Source organism: Andrena cerasifolii, chromosome 3 (genome assembly GCF_050908995.1).
Source record: "Andrena cerasifolii isolate SP2316 chromosome 3, iyAndCera1_principal, whole genome shotgun sequence".
NCBI classification, from domain to species: Eukaryota; Metazoa; Arthropoda; class Insecta; order Hymenoptera; family Andrenidae; genus Andrena; species Andrena cerasifolii.
The window spans coordinates 14,704,096-14,716,323 of NC_135120.1; the positions used below are offsets into that span (position 1 = coordinate 14,704,096).

Below are 12,228 nucleotides of genomic sequence, written 5' to 3' on the forward strand. Positions count from 1 at the left end.
CGCGAGGTGGGGGAAATTCTCGAGGGAACCCGTGCCCGACCTGGCATCACAGGTCCCATATCCGTTGTGAGCGCGAACCACTTGCGCGCCACGTAGCGGCCGATAGTCACGACGTTAGAGCGTCCAGCGGCGACGATTCTCTTCGCGGACAATGGAGATACAGGTGTGCGTCGGATTTTAATGCAGCGCGCGAGGGTCCGCGCGTTTATGCTACCCAGACGTTTGTACTATTTGGATAGAGCGTCTGCTTGCACCGCTCGAATGATATGATCCCGCGACGATCGCGTTACTCGATTAAACAGCGCGTGTTCCCTTTTGCTCGCGCGGTGCAAACATTCGCTTAAGCGATCCAGATAGACGGCGGCTCGTCGCTTCTGCATACGCGGGCCTTATGCCCGACGAATCGCCGGCTAATTTACAATTAGTTGTAACATTTTCGACGCGATGCCGAGGACAGTGCACCGGCCTGGCCACGCTGCGAAGTTACTTCTCTTTTTTTTTTGTTTCTCCATGCGCAGCGCGTCGCTCGTGGCCTCGCCGTTTCGATCGGAGGCAACGGGCCCTCCCCCGCGGAACGATCGTCGGGCGCGCCGGATTCATCATCTTTCTCTAATACGCTCGGAATACGTTGATCTCGAACCGCAACATTGCACGTCCCAGTCTAAACTCGAGGATAACGCAATCGAAAGGTTAACATACGTAATAACATTAATAATATAATAATAATAATCGTAGTAATAATAATAATAATAGTCATAGTAATAATAATAATTGGCGGAAGAAGAACCGAGGGGGGAGGGAGGGAAGAAAAGGGAGGCGAAACATGGAATCAACGGAGAAAGAGAGAAAGAAAAGAAAGAGGTCCGTATTCCTTTCCCCCGGTGTGCATTATCTCGTTACACTTTCGAATCTGGAGAAGGAGAGACGTGTATATATATATATATTTGTGTACATATATGTATATACATCTCTTCTTCTCGATCATGGTGAAAAACCATCACTGCGATTCCCTCCATCGTCGATAAATGTTCCACGCGGTCGTTCGACGCGCTCCTACTATTCTCGCCAACAATATTTAAAATTCCTCTCTCTTATCCGCACTCTTTGCCACTTTATCTATATGCTTCTTTTAATTAGTGAATATAATATATATATATATATATATTTAAATATATATATATGCATAGGTAATAATTGCAAATACAACTATGTAATGAATATACGAGCCTTTGTCAGGGGGAGCAATGCAGTCGTCGTCAATAAAAAGAGTCACGGGTGTACAATTATATTATATTATATGTATATATATATATTATATATATATATACCTATACACGAACGATCCTCTATCGTGGGTCGCTCGATCGCTCTGTGCACGCGTATGTACGTTGTACCTTCTCCCCGCTCGTTCCTCAGGTCTCCGCGATCGCGAAGGAAAAGGGGGATGATAAAAAGTGTAACGGAAAAGGGGAAAACGACGAGTTTCGTTGCTTCGCCTGTCGTCGTCGTTCCCCGCTCCACCCCTTCGGGGGTCGCGCGGAACGAACCGCCTTCTTTCCCTACGTTTCGCGCGTTTAAGTCACGATTTAAAAATCAGTTCAGTCGTTCGAGTACACGAGTCGATACACGATTTAACAAGCACGCTCGGGGAACGTAAACGCTTTCCCGCCGGGTCTCCCCGTCCCGATAGTACGCAAGTTGGGGACCGATCCCGCGAATTCTATGTACAGAGGCAGAAGGCAAATCGGTTACCGATAAAAATCGGTCGTTCGTGAGCACGCGACCGGTCCCCGCTCTCGTCTCTTTCTTACTCCACTTTTTTTTTTTTCCTTTTCACTTTTTCTGCTTCTCCCTTTACGAGCTAACCCTTAATCTGATATGGGCGATATAGAAATCGTGCTTCCCCCGTCCCACTTGCCCCCGCCGTTCCCGCGGCCTTGCCGCGATCTCGCGACGGTCTTGCGCGCATTCCTCACTCTTTATCCTCCGCGCGAGCCGTCCTCTTTCTTCGCGGCGCTTGACTTCGTTTCCACCTCGAGGGCACTTGGACGCGCGCTTCTCCGCGCCAGCAGGAGGTTCTCGCGACCGAGCGCCGCTCGGTGGCTTCTGCGTGACGGAGGACGGCACGAATCGACGAGAGTCGGGTATCGATTTGGTCCAAGGTCACTATCAACGACTCAAGCGGCTATCACTAAAGGGACATCCAGCCGCTGATACATGTTGCAGGGAAACACTGATACGCATGCATCACGACGCAGCTTTCGTGACTCTCGCATCTCGCCTAGCTGATGAGCAAGATGCCAGTTCCGCTTCTGATGCTGAAACACGGAAACCGATCTACAGACGTGGCAACGTGTATCGTGAGACCTTGCATCACGATGCAGGCATCAACGTTTCACTGCAACGTGCATCAGCGTCTGAAGGACCCTTAATGCTGCGAAGAAGCGCTGGCTGGAGAGTATCGTCCCGCCTGATCGCCGTGGAAATCACGCGGGGCACTCGGGACGAAGTACGAACTCCCTTCGCGCTCGCACGCATCGCCGATGCCTACGTACCGCGCAGCGACCTCGCGTGCTTACATCATCGAGATTAATGAGCATTATGTACAAAGAGAAAAAAGTCACCGCGATCCGTTGGCGGCTCGACCGCCTGAACGTCGATCGTCTCTCCACTCCGGTGCTAGCTCTCGAATTCTATGCCCCCGATTATGCGACCGCGCGCTCTTCGTTGCGTCCTCTCCCCGCAGAATCGATCTACGCCTGCCAAAATGCCACCTCGCCTCACGCAAAGAGAAGAGGAGATTCCCCTACCGACCGCAGGCTCGATAATAAATAACGCGTTACTCTTTACCTCGGCGCTCCTCGTGGATATTTAAACCTCTACAACGATCTCACTAACGTTTCCGTTCGGTGATTAAAAGGCAGCGACGAATGATTTCGCATCGTGCGGGGGAAACTAACAAGGATGGAGTCAACAGAAGAGAATATTAAGGCGGCACGATCAACGGTGCGCCCGGGTCGCGGCACAGTGGTCCGGGGGACAAATGAAGAAAGGCTCCCCCCGAAACCAACGCGAATATCCGCGCCGCGGATCAGATAAGACAGCAGTTTTCTTTTTATACGCGGTGGCTTAGGGGCAGTGCTATCTGATCCGCGGCGGATCCGCTCGGCGCGGCGAAATTCGCGTCGGTTTAGGGGAGCCTGAAGTCCGCCTCACCGATTCGCCGCCGAACGAAAGCTCTGCGCGCGATCTACGTAATTACAAAGTCCCTAGCATCACAGTCAGAAAATATAGTACTACGCGATAAACGGACACGAACGCTGCTCCCCGGCCAGCTCACTCGTCGATCAGGGTCTACGACTTCACCGGGCAAGAGAAATGATAACGACGATAACAGGCGACGAACCTCTGGGCGCGAATCATGCCCGTTGCCTTCGACGCTCCTCGCCCCGTTACAAAAGCCCGCAACGGTAAAAGAATCTAGTTGGAGGCACTCGTCTTGAAATACTTCCTTCCCGAAAGGCGGGCGTCGTCTGCGAGGCGCGTGCGATCGTTTCCGGAGAGGTGTTCGGCAAGAATGCTCGATCGGAATACAGTGGATATCGAAGGGAGGGAATCGGCTGCCGGGGGTTCTGTTTCCCACGACGGAATCGGTGTATACGAAATTCGTTGGACAGAAATAGTTGCGGTGATCTATATACCGATTAGTCAACTACTTAATGCATTTCGAACGAATTGGCAGGGCGCGGCGTGTCGCGCGCACAGGGTCCTCTTTCGACTCGATCGTTTAACCCGGGAAGACGAGTCGACCCGTCTCGTTACGTTCGTACAAGCGGAATATAGGATTACATTATGCGCAGTAATTGTCCCGAAGAGAACAAGGCTTCTGGCGGAGAAGTGACCCTATTAACAAGATCGCCGAGTAATTGCGAGGTTGCTGAAAGCGAATGGAAAGGAGATTTCTCCTGCACAAAGTTGCAATCACGCCTATTCGGTTGCCTACGAAATTTAGAAAGTTATACAGCGGGGTACCAATGGATTCCAACGCAGACCACTAATTTTGATTCGCTGCCTTCGCGCAAAACGCCGCTTTTACCGTGGCAACCGCCTGGTTCATAGTCCTCGATATTTATACAGCTAAGCAAACCCGATTGTTCGCGGTATCGAAGTCTAGCGCGGTGCGAACTGATAAGGAGCAGCGAAGAGATTCGGTGGATTCGAGTTCTTTGCCGAACCAACGAACGCTTCTTGCCTGTCGTTCGACGGTGGTGTTCCTTTCAAGTTCAACAACTCCCTTGATATAAGTACGCATCGATCGGATACAGCCTTCAACGTTGCATTTGGCAATGTCCGATACCGAAATTCCCCTGGCATGAGTCATTACGACGACAATGAGCCTAACTTTAGAACATAATGGTTGCGCTTACGTATTGCTGAACGTATTCCGTCGTCGGATAGCGCGACACTTTGATCATGGTCGACGAAGAAAGCTCTGTGACAGCAAAGGGCGCTGAGAGAGACACGAATTCGGTCGAACTGCTCGACGCTAACTAGCATTCCGAACGGGTAATTCGATTACAATCAATAAAGACTCTTTCTCGCGTCTCGCGGCTGTTATGAGACGCTTCTAACGAGTCGCTTCCATTCCCCGTTCGAATGGTTCTGTTCGCCTGGCCACGCTTCAGTTACGGTGAGACACGGCGCTCATACAAGGCGGGTTACATAACGAGAAATTTTTCCGCTGCGCAGGGACGGCCGAAGGAGGCAGCGAATACGCGCGACGAAAGGAAAAAGAGAAACCGCGAAGAAAATCTGCTGATAGCGATTGCAGTAGCAGCAATGGGAATTGCCTAATCAGGAGGCGCGTGAATGACGATTAAAAGTTTGGCGAACCCTTCGGAGGCTGTTCAAGGATCTTCTGGTCGCACTCGAGTGCCGAGGAGAATTCGTTCGCCGATCAGAAAGGATCGAAGCCCTTGGCGAGAAGAATGATCGCGGTAGAAGAAGCCCCGGGGGCCGGCGTTCGAGGAGTATCGAAGCCTGGACATTTCGAAAGGGAAAGAGACCACGAGAAGTACAGAAAGATCGACGAACATCAACCACGTCTACCTAAGGGATATACTTAAGTTTTATTAAACCTACATGCGGCACACCGTCTCGCTTCTCGCACAATTTCCACACGCCTGCGACGCGATGGTTATGCTCATAAAAATTCGCCTAAGTGTATGTCCCCCGGATAACGACGCGTTTTTATCACGTAAACGAGGGAGGAACGAGGGGAGAACGGATCCTCTGCGCGCGTCTCTTTTTTTCTTTCCTCTTTTCTCTTTTAAACTTTTTTTACTTTTTTATCGAACGTCGAGAAGCAAAGGTACTTAGTTCTCGATGGTTGTTCCTTCCTCGCCGACGTTCGCGTCGCTATCCGTTCGTACGTAAGAAATAATGCACGTAAAATTACGCTAAGTATATTGTGTATATATATTTTTTTATATATATATATATATATATATGTATGTATAGTCCTTTACTCTCGCTTCGCTAGAATTGGCACTTGGATTTTCTGTTTTCTTTTCATTTTTGTCACCCTTAAGCTTTGAATAAATTAAGAGTGAGTATGTGTTTGTTAGTGTGTGAGAGAGAGAAAGAGAGAGAGAGAGAGAGAGAGAGAAAGAGAGAGAGAGAGACAAAGAGTGGGAGCATAACTTTCGGCGACATTAACTCCAGCAAGGTTGCTACACTTTTCGATTCGCGAGAGAACTTTATCCCCCATTGTTTCTATTTCAAGTTAAATATCACTCAATGACATTGAACTGATAAGACACTACGTATGCGTTTCCAGCGATCGGCGATAAGCGTGAATCCTAACTGGTCATCGGTCTTGCAGACTTTCGATTTGTACTGTGCGAAAGAAAATGGGAAACAAGATGAAACGTCTTTTTCGGAATAACTACTAACGCACGGAAAAGAAGGCACTGCGCTCTCCCGAGGACGAAAGAAATGCAATGAAACGGTAACACGGCTGGAAAAGCGATCGTTCTAATCGTAAAAGGAATAAAGCACAGAGTGAAAGCGAGAGACTGCGAATCAACGATATCCGATCGGTGGTATCCGATCTAAAAGCACACTGGCGATGCGGATCGCTACAGGAGAACACCAGACACCCTGTCGGGAAAGCAGTCGTTCGTGTGGTTCTTTACGCCCGAAGCAGCCGCGGCGCGAACAATAACGGAGGCGCCGCGACGATCCAGGCTAATCGTTACGAGTTATCAAATGCATTGTTAAGAGCACTTACATTCGCGAAGACGTCGGTACATTCTGTACAAAACCGCGAGCCCGGAAGAACTGTTACCCGGCAAGCATACACGCGCTTCCTCTCCCGTCTCCCAATTCCCTCCTTTCCCTTCCCTCGTAATATGTATTTAGCAAGAAACCTAATCTCGCGGATCCCGTGGAGTATTCGCGTTCGTTGGATAGATATCGAGTGTCTCGTTTAAGAAATACGCCGTCGCACCGCTAGAAGCGCGTTTATTGCATCGTTTTACTTAAGTCGCACTTGGAACACCTAGTTCACCCCCCACCGGTTGTCTAAGTGTCTTTTAGTTCAGTCTCTTTGGCACAGTTCGCTCCGCTCTCATCGAGCAGGTCGTCGATACAGGCTGATACCGCTGTATATCACGGAGCCTCTGGCTCCGGATGGATCCTCCAGACATCTTTTACACTCTTAACCGATACCCTCAACGAGCGTTCAGGGCCGTTTCCATGAGATTATCGCGGATCGCGTGTGCGACTTCCGTGGGCGTTACAATGTTACGGGATGACAAGTTAAACGTTCGTATCTTGGAACTAATAGTTTTCCTTTCTAGTGTCTACAGATCTACACGGTGTTATCGGAGCTTCTTCCGTCGGCTACTTCGCAATCGGAGTGCCCTAACGTTACGCAAAAGAAGACGCGACAGCGCGTGGCGTGATCCTTGGATCTAATTTTTCCGCTTCTTCCACCTTTTCTTTTTCGCAACTGAACCATCGTACACCGAGGTGGATATGTATGGCACAGTATGACAGTGTTGAGACAAAATTATCGGGGCTGTTCTTTCCCCCTTCTCTGCGTGATCTCGTTACTTCCCTCCTCTTGGTACGCGATACAATATCTCTGGGTCGATCTTTCCTCTCGCCACACCCCACCCCACCGGACATTCGTTCACCACAAGAAAACGGCGCGCGCGCGCGCGAAAAGAATGAGAGTGAAAGGAAACGCAGAAATGAATATTTCATAATTTTTATTACATATCTTTTTTTGTCGTTTTGTAAATGCAAGGAAAAAGTGAGCAAAAAAGAAAAATAATAAAATACCTATGATTATATCTACAAATCGGAACGTAGTTTCGATTCATAACAACGAAAATATATTAACCAATTCCTGTACCGTTAATTACAACCCATATATACTCCGACGCGTCGTCATCGATTTTACAATTCTCGTTTAACTATGAACACACACACAGAGATAGATTCTTTTATTAATCGCATTTATATATATATATATATTTACTTATTTATATAGATATATTTATCTCTCTCTCTCTCTCTCTCTCTCTCACTCTCTCTCATTCCCTCTCTTTCGCTCTCGCTCTCTCTATATATATATAAAAATATGTTAGAATATTTAGCCTGACACGCTCCTTCCTGTGTGTTTCGTATTCCGTAAATTCGTTGCAATTATACGTAGAAAATACTCTGTCAACACTGTGCCATGCATTCCACAAGCGCTCGGTTATCCTTCATCTGCGCGACACCGAGTGTCGTCATCCCCCCGTCGAAAGCTGTCCGGTTCGATCAAACGTAAAAGTAAAAGAAAAATTGAAGAACAAACAGAAAAATGCACCTTCCTCGACGACTCGAGTCTTTCGTCGCGATATTTCGCTCGGTCAACGATTAATACAGCGAAACAGTAACACAGAGAACAAATACATTGCACAGAGAGAGACGTGAAAAACAAGCGACGAATCTTAATAAAAAAAAAAGAACAAGAAAATCAGAACAAACGAAGTCGAAGCTTTCTATTCTTTTTTTTTGTTGTTGTTTTGTGATTAAACTTCTCACGAGGATAGAGTAAGATTAACGAATTAACGGCAACTTAGGCGAGTATCGGTTTCTGGGCTTAAAGCTAGTAGAACGGAACGTCGAGTTTGCGAACCGCCCAGGAACGCCACCGCTCCAAAGGATCAAACGCTACGACTGTCTTCGAGTGACGTAACAATTATTAAATTACCCACGGAGGCCATTGGACGCGGACGGAGAGCGACTCGCTCCAAAGCAACAAATCCCATTCGCCCCCGTCGCGAGAGCGTTGCCGCGAACCCGCGTGGGATCAATCGTACCGGGAAGGCCCGTTTAAAAATAACGCGAGAGGAGGACTGAAAGGAAAAAAGCGCGAACGTAACGATGCGTGACTAAAAATTTCAGCAACAAAGCACAACGCGTGCTTGTCCCTCTCCTGCTCGTCGCACGATAGACTTTTCAACATCGTCGCTTGATTACACGGACGACACCTGATCGATCCCACGGGACTTTGATCCTCGTTGCAATTGGAGTCGTAGAATCAATCGTGCGCAATCTTCCGTGAACAGACAAGCGAATAAAAAATACTTTTAGCATGCGCGAACAATCGAAATGCTCGAAGTAGTTTCGATAAAGGCTGTTTCCTCGGAACATCTAGCGAAGAGAGCGGGATAAAAGAGGTTGCAAATACGATGCCGTCGAAATGATCGGTCGCTCGGATAACGGAGGCTCGATGATTGTATCGTAAGAGTGTAAAATCGTGTCTTCAGGGAGTCTAGACCATGGACCGACGGAAATGCGTCCAAGAGACGGATGGCTTCGTCGATAAATATGGGAACGCCGAGTCGTTGGGTACTTCCACACTTTCTCTGTGAATCAATGCTAGCCGAGCTTCTTTTTTCGTCGTCCCTCATCTCCGTTCGCAGTGTTCGCAACACCGCTGAAGCCACTGTGTGAAACGAAGCAATGATATAACGGGGAAAGACGCTCGCGTGCCAGCACACGCGAATTCAAAAAGGCAACCGCGTAATCGACTACAAACGAGAAAAAACGCAATCGAGAACGTTATCAATAGAAACGCGTGCGTAGTTAGTACGCCCACGCACGTTTATAATATAAAGAACGATCTCGAAGGAATCGTATGAAAAAAAGAAACGTACATGGATATCAGAAACATCAACGCGATAAACTTTCTAGTTACAGGTTCATGGAAAACGTAGGCTCGATACACCCTAAGCATCACGTTTCATCCCTTGTTCCCCTAGGTCCCAACGCAGCTCTCCTGCGCGCCCCTTTCAACCCCAACTATCCGAACAATAACGCAATATCGAGAGCGTTGGTGACAACGTCAACACGTTCACAGTCTACGAGTGGGTACCAGAAAGACACCTTTTTCCTTTCCTAAATGCTAGACACCGTCGTATACGATCACAGCGTTCATTATATAACTGGTTAATTGTGTCGATAGAATTCGTTAAATAGGATCATACAATGAACTCCATTTTAAATGAGAAAAGAAGAATAAAAAGAACATTCGTATGCAACACGTGTTAATAAAGGAAACAAGAAGTATGTTCCATCAATTTCGTCGTTGGAATATTTGAAATAGAAAAGAAAAAAGAAACCTGATCGGTAGGTGACGATAAGGACACTGTAGCAATTATTCTCAAAGCTAGTGCAAAGCAATTAGTAATTATTGAATTAAAATGAAATAAAATTCTTCAGTAAAACTGGAACCATGTCAAATCATTAAATTAATAGTCTACGAACTAACAAGCGAAGAAGATCCAATGCGTTGCACGTATCAATAGCAGGCTCTGAACAACGCAGCTGGTCCTGTGACCCGTACACGGGTCAAGGGACTGTGAACGTGTTAATAAGTGTTCGTCGACTTGAGAATCGTGCGCGAAGAGGGTATTAATGGTTACATGCGATGATTGGCGCACCTGTTCGCATTATACACTACGTATTACCGCCGACGACAATTTATAATTACCTACGAAACCTGTCCGCCTTAACATCTCGATTCTTCCTCTCCAGTTCTGTTTTTCCCTTTCGCATTCTCCACGTTGCCTTGCGTCGCGAGACTGTCTCTCTCGAGCGTCGACGATGATCGATGGCGCATTGAGCACTCTCTCTTCCAACAACTAACGTACACATTCGAACCACGATAAAAAAAATGAGCCTACACTAGCGCACGATATATACAACCCCCCCGGGATCGCTGCGGGCGATCGCGTGAGCCGATAAAGAGAATCGTGGGGCGGGGATCCTTAACTTTAACAACAACTCGCGCTCCAATGACCGTACCCTTCGAAATGTGATGCATAACTGAGCGCGACCGTACGGCCCGCTCGGGTATATCACTTTATGGCAGGTATTTCGAAGTAGGGTACAATGTAAACACGGTTCGCCCCCGTCCCATCAGCTGTTACTGCCTTTCGCGTGACCAATTCCTTCGAGCTCTGCGCCCCCTTCCAACAGAAGTCGAGGGCCGCGCCTCGGGTGGTTGTTCGGCGAAGAAGAAGAGGAAACGAAAAGAACGAAGAAATAACAGAACGGATATAGACGCGCAGAGGTCTCTCTCTCTTGCGGAAAAACTGCTCCGACTTTTACTCTTTCTCGAAGAGGAAGGAAAAGAGAACTAAAGGGTAAGAAACGGGGAATGGAGGAAAAAGAAAGAGAAAGGCGAGCGTCGCACGTGGTGCGGCTCTGGGGACAGTCTGTGTGTGCTAAGTCTCTCCCCTATTTTCCTTCCGGCGGAAAAACGAAGGGATTGTCTCCTTCGGACGTGGCACGTGATTAAGCCCTTACTACCCATTTTTTTTTATCTTTTTGGACCCTCTTCTCGCATTCGCATTTGTTTCGTTTTTTTTTTGTTTTCTTTAAATTCTACGTACTCTTAAACTGGACGACACACTTGGACGTGCGCACGGTAAGTAACTTATTGTAGTAGAGTTTAATTACTGCTTCTCCCCATTCGCCTTCCTTCTTCTCGCGCAGCTTCCCTCGTTCATCGTTTTTTCCCCTCTCTCTATCGTCGGAGGGCAGCTCGAAGCGTCCCCGCGTATAATATTCAAGCTCGCGGTTCGCGCTCGACTCTCCGCGAATGCCCTATATCCCGTTTCCTTTGTACGGATGGACTTCTTTTTGTTTCTTCCTCTGCTTGTTTGCCTTTATCTTCTTTTTTCGAACGTACCGATTGTCGTAAAGCCTTCTCATCGAGTGGGTTAACCATTGGTCGGAAATGGCCGCGCGAGCTTGGTCGGCTGGCTCGCGCGAGGCGTTGACCTCGGGCGCAGGTCGAGGAGATCTGGAGCGTCTCGTTGCGCACGAGCCGATCCACGGGGAAATCGTCGACCTTCGCGGGCGTTCTCTACTGTGCGAAGGGTTGTCTCCCCTTGCGATAACTCGCATCTCCTCTCCGCAACCCTGGCTCAGAGCGTTTCACTTGACTTTCGGCGATAGAACCCAGGAACCATGTAGGACCGTGACGATCAGCCTTGGAACAACATGCCGAGAAAATGCAAATTCTGCGACAGCGGAGACAGCAGCGTACCGACAACCGAGAAAAGGTGGAGGACAAGTGGCGGCCCTTTCAGTTTGTGTCAGTAGTGCAAACTGTCCATCTCCTTCAGCTCGATGATACCGTCGGCGGCGCTGCTGGACGTGGACATCATGCTCCCGCCGCAGTTCTGCGTGTCGTACTCGAGTACCAGCCGCTTGATGTGGCTCAGTTTCTCGTGCAGATAATGAAACCGGCGTTTCGTCTCTATATGTACAGGATCCCGTTTCGTTTCGTTATACTCGAAGAGAATTTGCCGCCTTATTTCCTGCAAAAGACGAAACGAACAAAGAGACCATTAACATCTAGTCTGTAATATACTTTCCAATAAAACCGGCGAACTAAAGCACAATAGGCTGGCAAAAAATGTGGTCCAATCGAAAGAGATACGATACCTGATACTCGTCCCAGTTTCCAGAGGCCTCCTCCTGCTTCAACCGTTCCTGGAGCTGCGCGAACCGTTTCGAAACCTTCGCTACTTGAGCATGCAGCCTTCGGTACTCCTCGTAGTCCGCGTTGAACTCGGCCTTGTAACGCCTTCTCTGTTCCGCGCTGCTTATCGTCGTGTAGTACCTGCGGCAAAATACCACGTCGCATGAGCCACG

The 12,228-nt window shown here is 48.3% G+C and overlaps 1 protein-coding gene across 1 annotated transcript in view; it reads right to left on the reverse strand.

Moving 5' to 3' along the window:
- Positions 1–7,260: 7,260 nt before the first annotated feature.
- Positions 7,261–12,228, reverse strand: part of Su(tpl) (Suppressor of Triplolethal) — a 100,184-nt gene continuing 95,216 nt past the window's right edge. The window contains exons 9-10 of the mRNA XM_076808295.1: positions 12,019–12,196; positions 7,261–11,891 (exon numbers count right to left, since the gene is read on the reverse strand). Coding sequence (XP_076664410.1) covers positions 11,667–11,891; positions 12,019–12,196 — 403 coding nt within the window. The 3' untranslated portion in view covers positions 7,261–11,666. The remainder of the gene's footprint in view (positions 11,892–12,018; positions 12,197–12,228) is intronic.